The 21,009-nt window shown below is 55.9% G+C and overlaps 10 protein-coding genes across 10 annotated transcripts; 5 read left to right on the top strand and 5 right to left on the bottom strand.

Annotated features, from left to right (window-relative positions):
- Window positions 1-5,234: 5,234 nt before the first annotated feature.
- JCM15063_001658 (ADP-ribosylation factor-like protein) lies at window positions 5,235-6,144 on the bottom strand (the record flags this gene model as incomplete). The annotated part of the gene is made up of 6 exons (XM_076681514.1): window positions 5,235-5,405; window positions 5,473-5,639; window positions 5,720-5,735; window positions 5,811-5,847; window positions 5,913-5,971; window positions 6,055-6,144. 6 exons carry the CDS (start codon window positions 6,142-6,144, stop codon window positions 5,235-5,237), a joined length of 540 nt encoding a protein of 179 aa, XP_076531340.1.
- A 173-nt stretch (window positions 6,145-6,317) lies between these two features.
- JCM15063_001659 (uncharacterized protein) lies at window positions 6,318-7,407 on the top strand (the record flags this gene model as incomplete). Its single annotated transcript, XM_076681515.1, has 2 exons — window positions 6,318-6,649; window positions 6,726-7,407. The coding sequence occupies 2 exons, from the start codon at window positions 6,318-6,320 to the stop codon at window positions 7,405-7,407; spliced, it is 1,014 nt and encodes a 337-aa protein (XP_076531341.1).
- A 44-nt stretch (window positions 7,408-7,451) lies between these two features.
- On the bottom strand, window positions 7,452-8,842 carry RPN11 (proteasome regulatory particle lid subunit RPN11; the record flags this gene model as incomplete). The annotated part of the gene is made up of 7 exons (XM_076681516.1): window positions 7,452-7,643; window positions 7,715-7,882; window positions 7,956-8,132; window positions 8,202-8,283; window positions 8,343-8,442; window positions 8,504-8,594; window positions 8,714-8,842. 7 exons carry the CDS (start codon window positions 8,840-8,842, stop codon window positions 7,452-7,454), a joined length of 939 nt encoding a protein of 312 aa, XP_076531342.1.
- Window positions 8,843-8,951: 109 nt separating this feature from the next.
- VPS71 (Vps71p) lies at window positions 8,952-9,754 on the top strand (the record flags this gene model as incomplete). Its single annotated transcript, XM_076681517.1, has 3 exons — window positions 8,952-8,985; window positions 9,083-9,298; window positions 9,378-9,754. The coding sequence occupies 3 exons, from the start codon at window positions 8,952-8,954 to the stop codon at window positions 9,752-9,754; spliced, it is 627 nt and encodes a 208-aa protein (XP_076531343.1).
- Window positions 9,755-9,812: 58 nt separating this feature from the next.
- On the bottom strand, window positions 9,813-11,424 carry JCM15063_001662 (uncharacterized protein; the record flags this gene model as incomplete). The annotated part of the gene is made up of 2 exons (XM_076681518.1): window positions 9,813-10,652; window positions 10,714-11,424. The coding sequence occupies 2 exons, from the start codon at window positions 11,422-11,424 to the stop codon at window positions 9,813-9,815; spliced, it is 1,551 nt and encodes a 516-aa protein (XP_076531344.1).
- A 185-nt stretch (window positions 11,425-11,609) lies between these two features.
- Window positions 11,610-13,135, top strand: JCM15063_001663 (uncharacterized protein; the record flags this gene model as incomplete). Its single annotated transcript, XM_076681519.1, has 2 exons — window positions 11,610-12,388; window positions 12,448-13,135. The coding sequence occupies 2 exons, from the start codon at window positions 11,610-11,612 to the stop codon at window positions 13,133-13,135; spliced, it is 1,467 nt and encodes a 488-aa protein (XP_076531345.1).
- A 180-nt stretch (window positions 13,136-13,315) lies between these two features.
- JCM15063_001664 (uncharacterized protein) lies at window positions 13,316-15,435 on the top strand (the record flags this gene model as incomplete). The annotated part of the gene is made up of 5 exons (XM_076681520.1): window positions 13,316-13,518; window positions 13,621-14,703; window positions 14,774-15,064; window positions 15,138-15,237; window positions 15,316-15,435. 5 exons carry the CDS (start codon window positions 13,316-13,318, stop codon window positions 15,433-15,435), a joined length of 1,797 nt encoding a protein of 598 aa, XP_076531346.1.
- A 137-nt stretch (window positions 15,436-15,572) lies between these two features.
- BRN1 (condensin subunit BRN1) lies at window positions 15,573-18,328 on the bottom strand (the record flags this gene model as incomplete). The annotated part of the gene is made up of 6 exons (XM_076681521.1): window positions 15,573-15,929; window positions 15,999-16,252; window positions 16,315-16,435; window positions 16,581-16,867; window positions 16,942-17,499; window positions 17,569-18,328. 6 exons carry the CDS (start codon window positions 18,326-18,328, stop codon window positions 15,573-15,575), a joined length of 2,337 nt encoding a protein of 778 aa, XP_076531347.1.
- A 103-nt stretch (window positions 18,329-18,431) lies between these two features.
- On the top strand, window positions 18,432-19,650 carry JCM15063_001666 (uncharacterized protein; the record flags this gene model as incomplete). Its single annotated transcript, XM_076681522.1, has 3 exons — window positions 18,432-18,766; window positions 18,829-18,970; window positions 19,039-19,650. 3 exons carry the CDS (start codon window positions 18,432-18,434, stop codon window positions 19,648-19,650), a joined length of 1,089 nt encoding a protein of 362 aa, XP_076531348.1.
- Window positions 19,651-19,736: 86 nt separating this feature from the next.
- JCM15063_001667 (uncharacterized protein) lies at window positions 19,737-20,664 on the bottom strand (the record flags this gene model as incomplete). Its single annotated transcript, XM_076681523.1, has 4 exons — window positions 19,737-19,997; window positions 20,078-20,159; window positions 20,219-20,365; window positions 20,453-20,664. The coding sequence occupies 4 exons, from the start codon at window positions 20,662-20,664 to the stop codon at window positions 19,737-19,739; spliced, it is 702 nt and encodes a 233-aa protein (XP_076531349.1).
- Between the last annotated feature and the right edge of the window lie 345 nt (window positions 20,665-21,009).

Raw genomic sequence — 21,009 nt, forward strand, 5'->3', positions numbered from 1 at the left:
CCCTAACCCTAACCCTAACCCTAACCCTAACCCTAACCCTAACCCTAACCCTAACCCTAACCCTAACCCTAACCCTAACCCTAACCCCCTGCAGTCGTGGAAAGCTTTATTCGAAGGACACGCAGAGAACGTACAAAGCGAGCAGAGCGCAGGGTGCACCGGCGCAAGAGACAAGTACGAAGCGACAAACGCCCAGTCCCAGCGCTCCGAGTCGAGTCGAGTCGAGTCAAGAGCGCGCAACGAGCGGAGAGAGTCGAGTACAGGGTGACGCCCGAAACACGAACCGCGAGTCGAGACGTGCCCGGACGGCACCGCAACGCTGGTCAAGTCTGCTGGACTGTGAGCGAGGGTGTTCCGAGGCGAGCGCTGGTGCTACGACGCAGTCGTGGTCGAGAACGGAGACGTGGTTCGAACAACGACACCGGCGTCGTAGGTAGACACGAGGAAGACCAGAGGTTCACTGAACGGTCAAGGGCGACGAGGACAGAACGCCGAGGTCCCTAAGACGGTGTAGAAAGACCACAGCGAAGCAAACGTGACACAAGCGGCGTGTTGCGAGCGGTGCGTAAGGTCAAGGAGCTGCGAGAGAGCGGGCGGGAACGAGGCAGTCCGGCCACTCCACCGCTACGAGCCCTGCGAGTCGTGTCAAGAGCGCTGACTGAACGAGCCGAGAGAGTCGAGTGCGGGGTGACGCCCAAAACACGAACCGCGAGTCGAGACGCAAGACGCGGGCGTGAACGGCAGCGCAACGCTGAGCAACTTCGTCCGACTGCGTGCGAGAGTGTACCAAGTCGAGAGCGAGTGCTGCGAGGCGAGCGGGGTCGAGAACGGCGTAGTGGTCGAACAGCGAGAACGGCGTCGTGGTTCGGCGCGAGGAAGGCGTCTTGGTAGACGCGAGGAAGTACAAGGCGACGGCGCGAGGGCAACTAACCCGTGTCGAGTGCAGAGCTGGTAGAGAGCGGGGTCGAGCGAGGGCGAGAGGAAGAAGCGTGCTGAGAGAGCAAGTCGACGAAGACCGGTAGCAGAGTTACAGTCTGGCTGGTGTAAACAAGCTCCCGCAGGACGGCGACGTGAAGGCCAGTTCGACGCGGGTAGAGACGACTGGGACAAACTAGCGCCGGCTTGCTGCGTCACACGCTTGGAACCGGCAGCTCTCCGCTTACTACCTCCTCGCCTCGCTCTTTCTGCCCCGGTCTTGGACTCGGTTTGAACTCGAACTCGGACTCGGCAACACGGACTCGGCAACACTGGGCAAGACCTCCCGGACTGACTCCCTTTCCTGCGTGTCCGCTTCCCAACGACCCAAACGCCTTGACAACCGCGAGCGCCCAGCGTGCTTGTAGCTCAAACCCGCTGTACGTACTTCTACAGGAGCGGGGAAGGGCTTCCGCTTCGTGCTACACATCCTCGACTCGGAACCGTCCTTGCGACTCTTCGCTGACGACTAGCTCAGGAGGAACAACCCTCGTTCCCTTCTGTCGACCTGAAGCTTTGCCGTTCTGGCTAGGCTCACCTTGCTCCTGGAGTGGCCGCAAACGGAAACGCGATTTCTTGCGCTCGCTCTGACCACTCTGTCCAACGCTTTGCTTCCTCAGCTCTCTTGTGGTACTCGCAGCTTTTCACAAGCACTGCTCCTGTGCTTGCTTTCAGAACCGGTGAAGCTTTCGCTTGCTTCGACGTTGTCTTTGTTACCCTCCGACTTTTGACTCGTGAGACTCGACTCTCTCCCTCTCTCCCTCTCTTCGGTCCCCGACTTTCAACTCTCGACTTGCGCAGCGCACGCCGCTTTCGCCACCTTCTCCCAACTCAAGGAAACGCCTTCCCTCTGCGTGACAACCCCCACCGGCCGGTCACAAGGCTGCCAACGTGCCCTCTTTCGCGACAACCACTTTGACCGACGCTCTGCTGACTCGGCTGTCTCTTCGTTCTCCTCGTGACAACTTGCCCTTCGCACGGTGTTGAAACCTTGGCTCGGTCGCGCGTCACAACAACGCTGCAAGCGACACTGTCCGACTGACCTCTCGTTCCAGTTTTGGCTTCCCTCACGCTTTGCCCCCCTCCCCGGTCGCTTCCTTCTCTGGCACAGTGCAGAGCTGTTCGCGAGAAACAAGCTGTCTCGCTGTGCGGCTGTGTTTCCCTCGGGCGCCTGTGAGCACCGCAAGAACCACTGCTGCTCGAGCTCGCTTGAGAAACCCGCGACCAAGCCCCACCTTGAGGTGTTCTTTCGCCTCGCCTTCGCTCGCAAACACGTGGCTGACCTAGAGCTACTGCGCCTCGGTCGAAGCGACTGGCCCAGGTGACTTTGCTCACTGAGCTGCTGGTTCCCCTTTGACCTCGCAAGTACTCCCGCGCTCTCTCTGTCGCTCTGCGCGGCCTCACCGACGACGTCGACGTCAAGCCGTATCAGACGGCGAAGTGCAACACAGCGCCTTGGGAGTTCCTGCAAGCTTTGCAACCGTGTTCGTCTCGGAACCCTCTACTCCCGACGTCTGGCACAGCTTCACCACCCTGAGTTTCGGGTCGCAGCAACAAAAAGATCTCATTTTCCCAGAATGGGTGCGTAAGACGTCAGCGCGCGCACACTGGAAAATCAAGGGCAGCTGAAAAGCAGGCCCAAGTCAGCCTAAAAGCGTTTCGTCGAGAAGTGTTCGAGTCTTTTTTCGCTTGTAAAGCTGCAAGCAAGGCTTGCCTTCTTTGTCTTTCTCTTTTACTCTGTTACAACTCGCTCTGTACTTACCTAGCCTTGCTCACTTGAGTCCAGGTTGCGTTTACCTCGTACCACACCTGTTCTTCTCGTCTCTCTCCGCGATGCTGCTTGAACCGGTCAGCAGCTTCACTGCCTCAAGCTCGCGCTTACGAGGATGCTAGAGCGCCAACACGCCTGGTTTCAACTGGAATTGACTCCAAATGCTTCAACCTCAGAACTCCAACAAAGCCCTTGAGCGCCGCACTCTTTCGTCCTCGCAACTTGCTTACTGATCGACAACGGTGTAGTTGGCCGGTACTCTCAAAACAAGCTCGACGAGACTAGCTCGAGTCTGTTTGTGCTCTTGTTTCGAGGAGTACTCGGATATTGCTTTGTTGAGCTTTGGACAACCTCTCGAGCCACTTGAAGCGTCAAGGTCCTCTTCGCACGAGCTTAAGGACAATTTCAGAGTGCGGTGAAAACATGGTTCCGCTACTTGGCACGCTTGAATTTGGAGCAGAAGCCTCGAAGCTCAAAGAGCCTGCTGGAATGTTGAAATTTTGAAACGTCCGTGCACCAGATTTTACCTGCCGGTTCTCCAGTTCTCAAGTTATGTCGCGTCAAAAGCAAAAACGAGGCTCGAAAACGCTTTGGAAGGAAGTGCCAGACGCAGGAAAGAGGTCAAGGTGCTGATTCGACTCGCAAGGTCAATTCTTGTGGTGTACAGTACCCTGGCCTGCGCCACGACGTGACTACATGTATCGCGCAGAAGAAACCCTGGTAGGATCACGCTAGTGTAGGGCTCGCGGAGGACACGGCTCGGCACTACGAGCTTGTCGAGAGTTCGAAGGGCTCCTCGAACATGCCTTGCGTCGAGCGCTCCGCTTCAAGGTCTGGGCAACGTGATGCATGGACCCGAGTGCGGCATTCCTAGAGGTTTGAGTGGACGCGTTCTATTCTCGCGTCGCGTGCCGGCGCTCGGACATACTGCAGATCTAGTCTCTCGCTGCGCATTCCGGACGCATTCCGTGTCATCCATACATGCAATCGAGCGAACCTTGCTGTGGGGCTCTAACCGCATCAGGCTGCGAGAGCCCAAACGATGCACGCTAGTCCGCTTGCTGTGCTGAGGCCGTTCTGTTAGGCGCACTTCGGCTCTTGCACCCAATCTTGCTTACCGCTCCCTCTGCTGCCCACTACCGATACACTCATACACGTGAGCTCTACCTCGATGACCTCTCTCTTATAGCCCTTCGGACGCATCACTGATTCTCTGGCACAGCGAGATGTATCTCCTGCGCAAAATTGTCCTCCTCCGCTTCGCGTCCGTCTGTCTCTCTATCGCCGTCGAGGTCCGGCCACACGACGATTCTCGCTCTAACTCCGACAGTCAGCCTCTCGCGAAGAGACGCGGGAAGTGTGCCGATGGTTTTCGCGAGGTCGTCGCCTTCGACGGCGACAACCAAATGACACTATGCCTCCGCGAAGCCACCAAGTCGGAAGCCAGCGGCACCGCATCCGAAGACATTACTTCCATTATTCTTGCGCTAGTCACACTTATCACTGCCGCCGCCCACGCCGCCGTCTTTGTGGAGACCGGGTTGAGACCTCCTGCAACGGCAACGGTTTCGGATGGTCGCCGACTGGCTCGTGGAGGGAAGGAGGATCACATTTCGGAAAACGTGACCATTGGAGGCTTTCAGCTGGAAGTTCCCGGTATCCTTGACGAGACAGGCAGCTCGACAATCAAGTTGCTCGATTTCTACAGGGCGATAGTTGCGAGTAGAAATCGAGCAACTTGATTGTCGAGCTGCCTGTCTCGTCAAGGACGACGGAAACTTCAAGCTCGATGCCTCCAATGATCACGTTTTCGAAATGCGATCCTCCTCCCTCCCTGCGCGAGTTGACCCGTTTCCGGGACCGTCACCGGGCGTCTCAACCCGGTGCCCACAAATACGACGTGTGCGCCGGCAGTGATGAGGGTGACGAGTGCAAGAATGATGGAAGTGATGTCTTGAGATGTAAGGCCGCTGGCTTCCGAATTTGTGGCTTCCCCCAGGCAGAGTGTGAAGTGGTTCTCGCCGTCGTAGGCGACCACCTCGCGAAAACCATCGGCACACTTGGCGCCCCTCTTCGCGAGAGGCTGACTGTCGGGGTCAGAACGAGGATCGTCGTGTGGCCGGACCTCGGCGGCGATAGAGAGACAAACGGACGCGAAGAGGAGGAGGACACTTTGCGCAGGAGATCCATCTCAATGCTCATGGTTGTCTTATCTACGTGAACCGGTGGACGCATTGCCTTGACTGTTCTGTACCCTCCCTCTCGCCGAATCGTAGTATCTGCTGTCAATGAGGGACGTTTTCCCGCTTGTATGTATATGTGAGAGCGTTCCCCTAAGTTACAATACCACGATCTGCTTGAAGCAATCTCGTAATCTCGAGCAACACAGATGAGCTGCAACAATGCGGACGCGTGACAAAAGTAAGACAACATGACTACAGGAAGGAAAAGGTACAGAAAGAGGGTAAAAGGAACTCGACGAGATGATTCATTTTGAGCGCTTGAGCAACCAGCTGACCGTGATGTCCAAGTTGCGCTGGTTCTTGGCGCTGACCGCGTAACAACTTACTTCGCGGTTCGCAATTTGGTCCAATCCGAGTGCTTGGATCACGTCGTTGATGGCAGCATGAGAATCGAGATCACTCTTGTTTGCCAGCACCTGTACATGGAGAGACCTTGTTGTAGCGGTTGCTCGGTCCATCTTGATAGAGGGAATGTGGACTTGCAAGTAGAGGTATGCCTTTCAACCCTTTCTTGTCTAGCAGCGCGGCGAGTTCGTTGCGCGCGATCGGGAAGGTCGAAGGGTCGGCACTGTCGACGACCCACACGATCGAGGTGACGCCGAGGCAGTACCGTTCCCACATGGATCGGAACCGAGGTTGTCCACCAATGTCTAGAGGCAGGCCCCGCAAGCAGGTTCAGTCTTTTGGGAGCAAGAGACAGGTTCATATCGCCTGCTGAATCGCTACTCACCCCACAGTTTCAAGGTCTGGGCGAGCAGAATAAACAACAGCTTTGTTAGAAGGTACAAGCTCTAGGATTGACATTGTCGAGGGAAACTCACGACGTTGCCCTTTTGAATCTTGCGCAGATTGAACCCCCTGTCGAAGGCAAAAGTTGTTTCGTCAGCTTGAGCTGGATTAGATGGGATCATCGAGGAGCCTACACCGTCGGGATCATCTCCTTCGTGAATTCTCCTTTCGCGAGCACATTGACGAGGCTGGTCTGTAGGAAACGAGTTTGCGATGAGGTCATGCTTCTTGCTGATGCGAAGCAAAGATGCGCGGGGCGTGGGGACCGTCAAGTACCTTGCCGGCATTCTGCAGTCCTATGAGCGCGACATCCATCGTGGTGGACCACAGCAGTGACCGCAGCCAGTTGAAGAAGGCGGTTAACATGCTCGAGTCGCGCTCCCAGACCTTGTCTGGTTTCAGTCGAGTTGAAGGTTGGGCACACGAATGAGATGCGGTGTTGCGACTGGGTGCGGTTCGCAGGGTCGGTGGTGGGCGGTGTAGTTGGATGATGAAACGAGTCTCACTTTTGAATCTTGCGCATTTTCTGTCGTCCAAACATGTCGACCTCGCATGCACTGCTGCCAGTAGTCGTGACGACCATTTCGTCGACTCTTGCGTCGCTGCGTACTCCGCCTGCCGCTCCTTCGTCGACCAGCGATGAACCTCGACCGACAACGAGCACAATTCGGAGCGACCTCGTCTCGATCCTGTCACTCGTGTCGCAACAAACGACAAACCTGACCCTCGCGCTGAAACCTCCTGCCGACGAGACTGCCGCGTTCGCGACCCTCGACAAGGTGCGAGAGTTGGTCACGAAATTGCGCTTCCTCGCCGAACTCTTGTCCGCCACCGGCGTAGAGGAACAGGGTGAACTTGCGAGACGATTACGGTGAGCCTACACTCTTTGAGCGGCTGCTTGGGAGAAAAGAGAGAACGAGCTGAGCGATTGACCCTACTATCCTCAGCTGGAGCTTGATCGAATCGCTCGAATCGCTGTCTTCGTTCCTCTCGACTGCACAACCGTTCCTACCCTCGCCCACAACCGAGAACCCGACCTCGACTCCCAATCGCAATCACCTCTTGTCATCGCACAAGACGTTGTGGCAAGTGGTCGACAAGATCAAGTCTGAACTGCCCGAAACTGAACTCGCAGCCGTGCGCACGAGTTGGCAAGACACGATCAATCTGCTTCAAGATTGTGAACAGGAATTGCACGACTTGTCTCTCGAAGCACAAGACGAGGAGGAGGAAGGCCCGGCTCAGGAGGTCGTGCAAGGATGCGCGACCCTGTTGAAACTCTCGCGGGGTCTCGTCAAACGACTCTTGACGCTCACGGCAACTCCACCATTAGCAACAACACCAACACGAGCGGAACGGTTACCGCGACAGTTTGACGAGGTCGAATGGTTGGCGAGCTTGACCCGACTCGTGAAACAGTTGTCCGAGAAAGCGGACGACCTCGCAGTCGAGGTGGACGAGGTCGAACGAGATCTCGTAGAACAGTTGAATCGAGTTGGGGACGAGATTGTCGAGATGCTACGAACCGCGTTCGAGGACCGGTCAGACACGCAGTTGGAACAATGGTTCGATTTGTGGCGAGTGCAACGGGACAAGGCGTTTGACCAGATAGTCGCAGGGTTGGTGTAACTTGTTTTCATCTCGTTTTTCTTTGCAAGAAAAGAAACATGGTACTATAGTGCCCCGAGACTCAACATGGTGCCCAAACTCTGCAGGATACTGTCTCCCATCGCCTTTTCGACCTGTTCCTCGAGGTGTCGTTTCGGATCCTGTTTGCCGACATGACGCGTCTTGAGTTGCGCCTTGGTCAAGGTCGACTCTTCCTTGACTGATTCCGTGTATGTTTGTGCGAGAGACAACATTCGCTGCGAGCACGATCGATCGACAGGGTAAACAAAGATGTTTGCACAAGAAAGAGACAGAGAAAAAGGCGTACCGAGATTGACTCTTGGTTCGACTGTTTCATGAGTTCCCAGTCGTTCAGCTTGAGTCCCTGAGTCCAATCCTTCTTGTGCAGGTTGAGCAGCATCGACTGTTCGAGATCCGTCTTGCGGTACGCGATCGCGATCGAGTAGTAGTGTCGATTCAATCCGTGAATGAGAGCCTGGGAGAGGGGAAATTGACCAAAATCAATTCAGGTACACATCGCGTATCAGGACAAGAATGAGTCGACGCACCTGGATCGAAGGTTGTTGCAAATGTCCGACGTTCGATGTAGACTGTCGGGGTTCGAGGCCCATCATGATCTGTTGCGGGTTGATTGACCGGAACGCGTCGATGACGACTTTGCCCTTGACCGACTGGATCGGGTCTACCACGACGGCTACTGCTCGAGGATTCAGTTGCTCGAAAGACTAGAGACACCTCGATGGCTCGAGTCAGTTGTAGCCCGAAAGGGACAGCAGAGAGCGAGAGAGACTGACTTGTTGGGTGTTGACATCGACCGACGAGAGCCAACATCCGAACCCTGGGTGAGAGTGATACCATCCGACCACCATCTCGGGTCTATTTCCATGAAGCGTCAGTGACGATTAGAGTGCATAACTGGCAGGCGAGGAGCTCACCTTCCAGTTTGTTTCAGCATGTCGAGCATCTTGGTCTGAAACACGGGATCGACGGCTTCAACCGAGACTCCGGTTCCACTCTGAGGCATCGCAAACACGTCTATCAAGAGGAGGAACGGAATCAGCACCAACAACGAGTACCGTCGAGGAAGACGACGCACCGATCACTCGAATCGTAAATTCGTCGACAAAGTCGCCAAGCATGAGTCCCATGACTTCGAGTGGCACTCCTGCACGACCGTGTTTGAGCATCTGGAGCGAGCCGACGTCGGTGTCGTCAGCGCGTCATCTCTCTCTCGTCTCTCTCGCTCTCTCGCTTTCGCGTTTGAGAGCGAGAGGATCACTGTTTGTATCACAAGGGTGGTGCTCACCTTGAGGAGTGCGAGCGAGCTGATGTGGATCGTTTCGGCGTTGTCGTTTGTCGGTTGATCGCCTCCCGGTGCTGCCTGCGCTCCTCCGCCTCCGAGCTGTCCAAGCATCTGTCTTAGTTGTGCGTCCATCGTATGACCGAGTAGTGGGTGAGGTGCGAAGGTGCGAGAGTGAGAAGCGGAGCGCAACTTCGGACTCGTCTCTCTTTCCCTCTCCCTCCCTGTCGCTGATTCACGAGCAATGCTTGGAGTGGGCAAGAAGGATCGAAGACAGCGTCAGTGATCCTCTCCCTATCTGGACAACTCTTGGCTCAAACATCTCTCTCGTCTCTCTCTCTTTCGACTCTCGATATCGATGCTTTTCATATCTAGCGACTCGAGCTGCTGCTCCTTCGGCGATAGTCGCGTCGAGCGAGTACATTCGCAAACGGATTCAACGGCATTTGAACGATCTCGAACGCACGAACTATACCGAACCTTCCTCGGGCGGAGGCAACTATGCCGCATTGATCGCCGGCGGACACGTCGACAAGGAAGACGACGAGGCGTTTGAACGTGAAGATTCTTCTTCCGTACAACCTGACGAAGGTGAAACCCCCTTTCTCTCTTTCTCTCTCTCTCTCTCTCTCGGTTCGATCGACTGATCTGTTTCCTTGCAAATTGACAGCGAGAAGCAGAAAGAAACAAGGATCAAAGAATGTTCGACAACTGTTGCTGTATCGCAAGAACCTCGCTCAACTCGTGACTGAATCGGTGACTTTGGTTCTCTCTGTTGCTTTCATCCTCGAACGAGACCCTGACGAGTTTGCTGTTCAGGGTCTGCAAGATGAGGAAGAAGAAACAGCTACGACGGGAACAACCACTCCAGCGGCAAAGCGGTACAACTACTTGACAATCGCGAGTGAACCTTCGACGAAACCGCCCGTGCAAATGTGTTCCGTATGTGGGTACCGCGGCAAGTACGTGTGCAGGAAATGTGGCAATCGAGTCTGCGATCTCGGGTGCAAGGTCACGCATGACGAATCGAGGTGCGAGCGTCGTTAGAACCGGTTGTGCATTTCCCCTCCTGTTGTTGTCATCATCATCCTACTTCTGGCGTGTGTCAAAAGAGTGCAATCAGTTCAGTTGCGAGTTTGACCCGAACTCGAACCGAGTGAGGGATCTCGTCCGTGCCCAACTCGTAGGTTGTCCTCTTCCTCTTGACCCTGATCGTGTTCCCAACTCGACTCGATTCAACCTCGATCGTGATTTCGTCGTCGTCACAAAACGCAACACGGTACTCGACCGCATGTTTGAACCTCGTGCGCGTGACCTGTCCGAGTCCATCCAACATTCGATGTTCGCGCTCCTGAGTCGTCCTAAGAACCGATTCGGATTGACGAAATCTCGCGTGAGGAGGAGAAGGGGTAATGAGCGCTTCAATCTCGTCGATCAAAGTCTGCTCCGAGGAGTAGCCTTTCTCGAGAGTAGCTCTTTCTCGGACGAGCGTGCGCATCTTGTTGACCCACACTTCGAGACGGACCAAGTTGACGTTTGGAGGTTCTGCCTGATCGTCTCGCTCGAGCACGATGCGCAGCATGGCCTCGAGGGCAGACGCGACCGAGTCCGAGACGGGAGATGCAGCTGCTGCTTGGAACGCAGATCGAACCCGTTGCAGGACGAGCTCGATCCGTTCTCCAGTTTGAAAGCTGGTCGTGACGCTAGTGTCGGGGTACGATGGGACAGTGTACGTGAGCGTGACTGGACCATCGGTTTCGAAAGTAGCTGCCGCCAGCTTGACAGTCCCGGCGTGCAACAGAGCGCGATCGGATCCCGAGTCGACACCTGAGAGACGATGAGAGATGGACCAGCTCGAATCGGCATACACCGTAATCTTGCATCGTAGCGAACAAGGTTCGTCACGACCATAGGGTCGAGTCGGGAAATTGTCGTAAATCGAGACCTATCGAAATTGACAGTGGGCTTTCTCGCGCGTGTACATAGATTCGAAAAGCGAGACGCACGAGAGGAGTCTTGCTCGCGATCAGCTCGCAAGCTTTGTGAACGAGGCGATACGCCCGGACCGCTTCGCGCCTGAACCGAGCTGTTGATCGTTGCGAGTTCGTTTCTAGATCTTGCCATGTGAACGTTGCGAATGGCGGAGACAATGCCTCGAGCTCATGGGCCGAGACGTGCTCGCCGTCGCCAGAGAATGTGAACCTGAACGCAGTCTCTGGGCACGAGAGGACGAGCTGACCTCCGAGGTGGGGCGACTCGGGGCAGCCGATCGCGAGCGAGGCAGTGCCGATGCGGTACGGGCTACCAGCGACGGTTGGTGCGAGGTGCAGGCTCGAGAGTCTCGCGAGCTTGCGGGTCGGCGCAAAGCGAACAGAACGCGGTGGCGGGGTCGGGTCGGGCCGAGACAGGGTGGGAGGACTTGAGCGGGTCGCGAGTGTGCGTTCGAGCGATGGAGTGGTTTGCGTCGCGGACCCTCGTGCCTGTACTCGGGGGACGGGAGGAGCAGGAGCAGAGATCGGGCTCGGTTGGAGCCATTCGTCAAGCAGCTTGAACCGCTCGCTGAGAGGTTGACGTCGCGTTATATCATATTGAACATGGGGTGCAGTGGGCTTGTCCACTGTTGGATCGACGAGCCACGCTTTGAGCGAGTCGGTGAGAGAGTGCAACGTTGACGCCGCGCGTCTCGACGCGTCCCTGCGCTCCCAAGTCCCGCTCATCCCTCGCTGTACACCTCTCAAGCCGTAGCCAGTGTTGCTCGCACATTGAACGACGCGTATCTGGGCCCGAGACTATCCTTTGTGGGACACGGACCTCATCACATTTCCCTTTCATTCAACTCGGCTCATCAGCGCAACCTCCTCGCTTTCTTCTCCGCGTCCACATCGTGCGACCGACATCGACCATGTCGCGGCACTTGACTCAGATCGACCCAAACGCGTTCGTGCCAGTCTCGCATTCGGCGGGGTCGCTCACCTCGCCCACCTCGACCGAGGACGACGACGACCAACAACTGTCTTCGCCGTCCAAGGAGAACCCGAAACCGGACCGCATGCGAGAATGGACGTTCCCCCGTCGATCCGCGCGTGAGCAGCATCCAACAAGTACCGCCGCGACTGCCCACGGACGTTCGAGTTCCATCGTCGGATCCGGAGTGGGGGACGCACACGCTGCGACGACGAGGCATGAGCCGACCCTGACCAAAGACCTGCGCCATCGACCCAATTTTTCACTCGCGCACCCTCCCCAGACGCCCGACCTGTCGATCCCGCTCGGATCGGCGAAACCTCAGCATGCGAGCAACCCCTCTCGCTACTCGACGACACCCGCCCACCGCACACTCACAGCAGCATCGTCGTCGTCGTCAACGTGGCGGGCCCGGAAACGGTGGCACGACCTGTTGTACTTTGTCGTGTTTGGGGTCGCCCTCGTCTTGTTCGCTTCGTCCCTGTTTGGAGTCGGTTACGAAGCGCCTCGTTCCGTCCTTCCCTCCGTCACGCGTGCGTCGGGAACAGCTCGGACCGATCTCGAACACGTCGAAATCGCAAACGGGTTCCGACCCACACCCGAATCCGCCCCTCACGAGGCAGACGACGACGACGAGGTGTTGAGACAGGTGCACAATCGAGAGGTTGGTGACACTTCTCACGACCCTCGTCCAGATCACTTCCATTCGAGTCCCGAGTACGTTTTTCGCCCACTTCCAGGTTCTCGTGTTTAAGCTGACTTTCTCTCTCCCATAGCAGCAATGCGGCGGAACATCGAGAAGGAGAACTGTTCCAGCAACACGGAGAATCTGCTGCCGACCTCGACCAAGACGACAGCTCGAGGAGACGAGGCGACGAGAATCGACCGAGACCGGCGAGGCTCCCGCTCGTAGCTGATGACGACCACCTCGTTCGTCACGATCACCATCATCACGAGGGACACGAAGAGGAACACGAGTACCTCGAAGACGAGGACGACCAAGACGATGACGACGATCACGACGAACGAGAAGACGAGCATGCGAGTCACGACCACGATTCTCTCGAGGACGAAGACGAAGAACTCGTCGACGATTCAATCTCGATCTCGACTCGACCGGGACACCTTGATCCTGCGGACGATCCCGAACAGGCAGCGTCGGCGTCGCTCTCGGCGCTCGAAGAGTTGTTGCTCGACGCTCACGACGAAGACGCAGACGATCTCGAAGCGGAAGAGTTGTCGTTTGAGGAACGAGAGGCGCAGCACCTCGCGCTTCAACACCGACGTCCGCCGAGCGGTCAAGGGCTGGAACAGTTGCGCCGGGACCGCGAAGAGTTGGGCAGGATTGCGAGGGAACTCCGAGACGAGGACGAAGATGTCGAGATCGACATTGAGGATTGGAGGACCCTCGGACAGGGAGAGTTGAGGCGGGACAGGAAGAGGAGGATGAGGAGGATCAGGTGATGATCAGTCTGTCTCGCTTTTAGATGCATTTCATTACTCTGTTGTTCTATTTGGGCGTCGACCCCTCTGCATTGCAACCATGCCTTGATACAAATTGGCGGACAGTCCTTAGCTTGACATCTGTGCCCATCGCGCGCGTACGCGTTTCGACTCTCGCTTTGCTCGTCGCCGACCCATGCCATGTCAATCTTTGCCTCGACGACCGCTGCTCCAGCGGTGATCGAGATCCCTGCATTCTCATCCCCGGTCCACCCGCACCGTCGAACCGCGATCGATCGCGACGCCGACAACGAGAAGGATCATTCAACGTCTCCTCCTCGTCCCTCTCCCGAACCCTTGTCGCGAGACGAAGCACGACAGAAGAGGTTCAGGAACACGACTACGTACGCTCTTTCTCTCTCGTTCGGATTCAGAGATTGTCCTCGCGACTGACTTTCGTCTTGTGTTGTCTCATCTCGCATTCTCGCCTTGCATGGGGTAAATAGGAAATGGGAATCTCTTGGACGTATGATCGAGGAGCACAAGGCGAGTGGAACTTCAAGCCTTTTGCAACTCATGGGAGGCAATGTCAATATCGCCTCGGCACTCGGAGGGAACGTCGATCACCGCATGCAGAATCAAGCGGCGATCAAGAATCCTTTCGAGGTCAGAGCCGACCAGATCGATCGAGGGAAACGCCAAGAGAAGAAGAACAACAAGCGGGTCAAGGATGCGGTTCCGAGGGAGAAGAGCCTGTCGCCCAAGAGGCCGCGACAGGAGCGCAAGCATCGAGAGATCTCAGGACAGCGGGCAGATGCGATCGACAAGACCGGAACAAGCTCGACAACGAGGGAAGCTCAGCAAGAGGTGCCTCGATCTATACAGTTGAACCCGAACTCGAGCTCGCAAGTGCCATCAACTTCCCGTGTGACTCTCGACAAAGTGGACGAGTTGCAGTGCGTGCCAGAACCGAGACGAGGACGAGTGCCGCGTGCAGCACTGCGTCGGGCCGAAACTACTGAAGGAACAACAAAGTGCTTGGACACACGCCATCAAGCTACAAACTCGGCGACAGATTCAAAAAGCATCGAACATGACGCTAATCAAACTCAGTCGGTCAAGATGGTGTCAAACAACCCGTTCAAAGACGATGTCGCATTAGTAACAAAGGGACGCAAACTCCGACCTCTCGGTCCAGCTGATCCTCGCCTCCCTCTCCCTGCTTCGGTCGCTACGGGCACGACTACAGCAAGCGAAATCTCTTCTTCGAAGGAGAAGGACGTGCAGGGGCACCGTGGAGCGGATCCGAAGAAGGACACTGCCGTGAAGAAGGGGAAACCTGCTTCTGCAATCGTGCCTACCGAGTCGGATGATGTTACTGCAGACGATGACACTACTGCACCGAAGAAGCCGCGGAAGGAACAAGGAAAAACGACAAAGCTTGATGTCGCAGGGAAGAAGAGGAAAACCGTGCCTGATGTCGACACCGAGTTGCAGCCCAGAACGATTGATGATACCGAGAAACGAGTGAATAAGGTGACGGTAGCGAAAAAGTCGAGTCAAGGAAAGAAACGAGCGAACCCCCTTGCGTGAGTGTCTGCTCTTCCACTCTCGGCCGGCCTATGGAGGTGATCTGATTGTCCGAGTTGTGCTTCTCAGTCAGGAAGAGTCTGCTTCTCCGCCTTCGCCTCCTCTCAAGAAATCTAGGAAGAAAACCCCGCATGCTGCCCCTTCCAGTACCCGTTCGCCTTCACCCTCTCCTGCTACCGATTCTATCCCGCCTCTCCTGTATCTGCCGAGTGCGAAAGCTATTGCAATCAAGGGAAAGAGCAAGACGAAAGACCAGCGTACAATCCGATCTGAACGTCTCGTCACCGCCTTACTGGAAGCGAAACCGAACCTATTTGACCTCCTTGTGGAAGGAACAAGATTCGTTCTCGAGCGAGTCTTGTCAGTCAAAGTCTCACTACTCACATTCATGGAGCGTCAACTGAAGCATTCTACTCGAGGTCTCGACGTGCAGAGAGCGAGAGGAGCTCGACGAGGACGACCAAGCCGATCAGCCTAAGGTTCAAGCTCTCAAACGCTACGTCGCTCGGTTACGATTCTCTCTCTTGCATCGCGTGAGTCCTCGCAGAATTATCAAAGTTTTCCTCGCCCTCGGAACACTTGCTCAGGATCACGGAGTTTGTATGGTGCAGTCTGCACATTTGTCGGAATATTCTGAGTTGCAGCGCAGGTTGACCGCAACGAAAGCGCGAAGCAAGAAACTCAAAGCCGAACTCGACGCAGCGAGGGAAACCCCATCACGTGTAGCTTGAACTTGGCGGGTGACCGCGGAAACCAATGTTTCAAAAAGAAGATCGCGAGAAGAAAAGTGGTCTGCTCTGTTCTGCACAAGAGTGGAAAGAGACAGACTTGGAGAGAGAAAGACGAACAGATACCGAGAACTGATGACCTAGTGACTTCCAACCTCTTTCAGTACCCTGAGGGCTTCCAACCCTCCCACACTCTTCCGCACCGCACTGCCCTCGTCCTCTCCTGCCTCGAGTTCGTTCTTCGGAGTCTGGATGCGCAGTCCTTTCTCGTTTGCGAGATGCAAGAGGCAAATGAACATGTAGGACGTCGAGATCTCCGACATCTTGTCCTTGGGGTACAACCGTCGCAGCGATGACACGACTGGCAGCAGCGCTTCCTTCTTGGTCGGCCGTCGCACGGATGCGGCGTCTTGCGGTTCAGCCTCGTCGTCCTCGTCGGAAGAGAGAACGAGTTCTTCAGGTGGCGCTCGTGGCTCGTACACGAGCGAAGTCGGGAACTGATGATGAAACACGCTCACGCACAGAGTCAGCGATAGCCAATCATGCCTTCACGGGTTCTGGCTCACCTTTTTGACTGGCAGGGCAACTTCCTCGAGTTCTCGCCACATCGTGTCTTTGAGTTTCTTGACGTCGATGCGTTTCGCTCGTTTGGCGTAGTTGACTTGCTCCGGTTTGACCCGCCTCAGTTGTCCGAGAGTGAGCGCCGCGAGGTCTTGTTCGGCTTCCGAGACGGGATCGGCCTCTTCCTCCTCGTCGCCGTCTTCCCCTGCTTGAAGCCATTGGGTATCGAACGGTGGGGGGAAATCATCTTCGCCTCCTCCTGAATTCGCACGAGTGTCAGCTCGAACGGGCCACGCAAGAGTATCGAGAAGGAGCCCTCACCATCAAAGTCACCTGCCCCGTCGTAGCCTCCGTAATCGACTTCTCCATCGGGTCCTAGCGGCAAGATACCGATTCCTTCGTGTTGACCTACTCCCGGAGGTAGTGTGGTACCGTGGGCGCCCTGGGGGAGCGTTGAGGATGTTTGAGCCCAGAACGCGACATCGTCCGAATTGGGGTCGGTTGAATCCCCAAATGTCTTGGCGACAGGTCCTCTTCTTCTCATCCGGAGCTGTGAGAAAGGGCTACATCAGCACTTTTGGTCGTACTTGTTTGAAATGACGAGAGAGACTCGCAGTGGTTTTCGGTTTCAGGAATAGCCTCAGCAACACGTTCGAGGTGAACTTGTGATCCTCCGGGAGCGTGTAATCTTCGACATCTTGTTCCTTGTGCTGCCGTTTCGATTGTGGTAGCAAGATTGAAGCCTTGGTCGTTGCAGGTTGAAAGATTTCTTCTTTCGAGAGTGGCGGATCTTGTGAAAAATCGAGGGTGAATGGCACTTTTTCCTTGCGAGGTTTCTTGGTAGACGGAGCTGAAGGATCGACGTTGTCCTCGACTACATCAAAAAGGTGGAGAGTCAGCCCACCCGCTCGAGGACGCACGCGGGAAAGGGTTGTAGACGCTGTTTACCCTTTTTCAAGTTGCGTTTCATCTTCCAGTGTTGCGGCCCGGCCCAATTCTTCTTGCCCATTCGGTGATCAAAGTAGTCAAACAACCCCGCGCTGTCGGCGTCGTCTGTTGGACCCCCTGCGCCCGTTTCGGTGCCGTTCGACATGGCCACGACCAGATCGCGGTCTCCAGTCCGCCGCGGGTCAAACGACTCGACCTGTCCGTAGCCAATTCCTCCACCTGTAGTCGTAGGGAGGGACGGTGGCGGCGAGAACTGGTCGGCAAAGAAATCGACCTCGCCCGTCGGATCAAACTGCGGCAACCGTTCCCCGCCTTGAGCATCATCGTCGATCCCTCCTCCGAAATCGTTCGGTTCGAATCCGCCAAAGCTCTGATCAGCGTCGTCGTGGGGATGAGGCCCGCCAAGGTCGTCGTTGTCATCGGCCGGAGAGTGTGATCCAAAGTCGAGCAGGTCGAGTACGAGCGAGGAGTTCGGGTCTGCCGAGAACTTGAACGAGGACAGGGAGGGAGTCAGGTGCATCGATTCGAGACTGATGAGGCCTTGCGGGATGCATTTCTCTGCGATAGGCACACAATTACAGAGGTCAGTGGCAAGCTTCTATCCAAACGGCACAAGCGTCGATTGACCTCGCAGATTCGAAATGTCGACGTCGATCCCTTCCTCATCTTCGTCCTCGGGCTCGACGGCATCGTCTTCGTCGTCGTCGCATTCTAGTTTCGCGTCACCGGCGTCAAACACGACCTTCATATTGCCGTCGCAACCGAGGTGGTTCATCAAGATGCCACTAGCACCTCCTTCATCGAAATCGGCCGAAGTCTTCTTGAACAAAGGGTCGACGGTGAACTCGAGGTCGAACTGTTTGACGCGAATCTTGGCAAAGTCGTCGGCCAAAGTCGCGGTCGCTCTCGCGGTGCGTTTCTTGGTGCGTTTGTTCGACGACCCTTCGCCGTCTGCTTCAGGATCGTCGTTGTCGTCATCGTCGTCGTCGTCGTTCTGAGTCGCAACTTCGTCTCCGAGTCCGCTCAAGAGTTTGCCCGTCTCGGTCGCGACGGAATCGACACGCGAGGTCCAGATCTTGACACACCCGTCGAGGGTGCAGCTAGCCTTCTGAAAGTTGATCGAGTTGTCGCCGTCGCCGTTGCGGAGGAGACTCATGTCGTGGAAATAGTCGATCAGGGCGAGGTTCCACGTGTTGGTACTCGTGATCTTGTTGTCGGTGGCGATCTTCATCCATTCCTCGTAGCGCTGGCTCTCGACGACGAGCGGAGGCGGAGGCGCGCCGAGTGATTCGCGCGCACGAGACTGGTGCGCCTGCAGCACTCCGAGGCGAGGCGCACGACCAGCATTCGATCCACGCGGTGACTCGGATCCTTTCGCGCGTGCCATGGTCGGGTCGAGGCGAGGAGAGGTGAGAATGTTGAGGTGGATTCTACGCGGTTCGAACGCGTTTCTCGTGCTTGCTGTCCACCCACCACTCACCTCTCTCTCGATGGCTAAGACCGCCCCTCCGTTGGCGTTCCACATGGATGCTCCCGAGGACGCGTCCTTGACTTATGCAGACTGCGTCGCGCTGTCAGAAGACTTTGAACTCGAATCGGCTCACTTCCTCAAGACCCTTCGCAAGCAGTCGAGCGAGCGACTCGAAGCCGTCGAACGACACTGGCAAGACTCGATCGCGAGCCTCGACCCGAAACTCCACCAGCTCGCACTCGGTCGGTTCGTGTCCGAGTTTGCCGCCGATTTCGACCGCGCTCTCAACTCGCTCGTGCGCGAACATGTGCCCATGCGTCCCATGAGCACCGTAGAACAATCGGCTCGTAAACGGTGCGCGGAAATCCCCCTTCGATCTGCGTTTCTTACTGACCTTTTCCTCGTTCGTGTCATAGGAAACGGTTCGGCGCCGTCTCTCCTACGAGCAGGCACCTGACTGTTACCGACGACGAGACGGATGATTTGTTTGCCGCGTCGGCCACTCTGACCAACAAGAAACCTCGCAACCTAATCTCGACGAAACCTTCCGCATCATCGGTAAGGGAGGAAACGTTCATTCCTGTTCCTGGTTTAGAGTCGCGTTCTGATTCTCTTCCGATCGACAGAGTCGCAAACCTGCCACCTCGTTATCGACGACGACGACGACAGGGCGGTCTCTCCGAATTCGACCCTCGACCACGACCGCATCAGACACTGCTCCAAACTTTGTCTATCGACAAGCCGCGAATCGACGCACTTCTGCTTCGACGAGTACCGTCACGACGACTTCGACCGTGCGCAAACCTCGACGAGGCGAGAGTATCGTCGTGCGCAGTTTGAACGACAGTCCTTTGGGACAGTTTGTCGCCTCCGATGACGACGATCAAGACGATGACGATCAAGATGAAGACGACGACGACGCAGGGGATTGGGATCTGATGGATCGTCACGAAGCTTCCAAAGTCGAAGATCAACATCCCTCGGGTCGGATGCGCAACTCGAAACACCTCAAGAAGAAACCTTCCCAGGCGATCGGGAAAGGACAACCTCCAACCGTTGCCGCAACAAAGGTGCGAGTACCGAGTTCGACTTCGTTCGGGATCGAGTTGCCTCAAGATGCTCCCGATTACGACAAGTTGAAACAGAAATGGAAACTCGAGATGATTGAACGGTTGAAACAATTCCAAGGACTGAAACTCGATGGCAAGAACCTCGAACAGGTACTCGCTTCGTTCTAACTTCGGTCGACAGATTCTTGTAGTTCTTCTGCCTTCCCGCGTCCCTTGTTGTTTTCTCCTCTCTTTCGCGTCTTTACTGTACATGTCTATTCTAATCGTTTGAGGTCGACAACCCCTTTGAGAGCTTTCTTGATCCGTTCGAGTGCGGCGAGAGATCGATCGCGTTCTTCCTGACCCGAGATCGTGTCAGGTTTCGAGGATCCAAGTGGGGTCGAACTCCTCGTCCCGGTCCCGTTACCACTTGCACCCGCGGGTGGTTGAGATGGTGTCGGGCCAGGTTGAGCAAATCGAATCGAAGCTTGTACGATCCAAGTGACTGGATCCAACGGTTCGTTCGTCAAATCATCCTACAGGAGGAATATCCTCTGGGCGTCAATAACTTTCCGAGAAGCTTGTTGACGCTGGAACGAAAGAAAGAGTGACTAACCGGGTAGAGTTGATACACTACGATCGAGACTCCACTACGTTCCCATTTTGTTCCTCGTTTCCACAGTTCAAATTCTTTCGTCCTAGTGTCGCAGCCATCCTGGGTCAGGATCAGTTTCACCACGTGAGGCAGTCGAGAGACAGTGAAAGAGAGACTCGCTCGAATCCGAATGCCGAAACGAGTTCGTCCGGTCGACAGCCTTGTTCGACCGAGATTTCACTGACCGAGTACTGTAATGCGAGAGGTGAAGTTCTGACGGGTTCAGGTTTGTGCAACACGGTCAACGACCTGTTTTCCAATCGATCCAAAGTAACCCTAATGTCAGATACACCGCAGTGGGAACCGAAACCCCCTGTTCGAGCTGACTAGACTCACCAAGTGGTGGGCTGATGGTACGATCTCAGGGACCTGACTCGAATCCGAGTCTCTCCTGCGGGGACTGGTCCTGTGCGACGACCGCGAGTGTACACTTGTTCGTTCAACGAGAACGCTTCACCTCGTTCGCACAACTCGCCCAGAGTCGCGACGAGCTTGGAATGTAGACCTCGAGACTGTACGAATCCTGTCACGAGTAGTTCGGTAGCCATTGGAAGGTGTCGCTGCGAGGTTGATAGATGAAACACATCCGCGACGTCGACGGCTGACGCGCTGCGCGACGCGAACGAAGTTGCAACCTTCGCTCTCGCAACTGGTACATCTCGAGTATGTGCGAAACAATGTACGGGTTACAGCGTGTACTATGGGAAAAGCGAAACATCCGCGTCACGGAAGGACAAGGCAGAGGATGGAGGTGGTGCTATACGGGGCCTACTAACAGCATCGCTGCGAGGTTGTGAAGAGAGAGCGCGCGCAAGGCGAAGAGCCAAAGATACGAGGAGAAAAAGGGTACATGGAGAACAGGAGCTATACGGCACATCGAAAGGGAAAGAACT

Source organism: Sporobolomyces koalae (assembly GCF_050403365.1).
Source record: "Sporobolomyces koalae JCM15063 DNA, S_koalae_JCM15063T_v1_ctg75, whole genome shotgun sequence".
NCBI lineage: Eukaryota > Fungi > Basidiomycota > Microbotryomycetes > Sporidiobolales > Sporidiobolaceae > Sporobolomyces > Sporobolomyces koalae.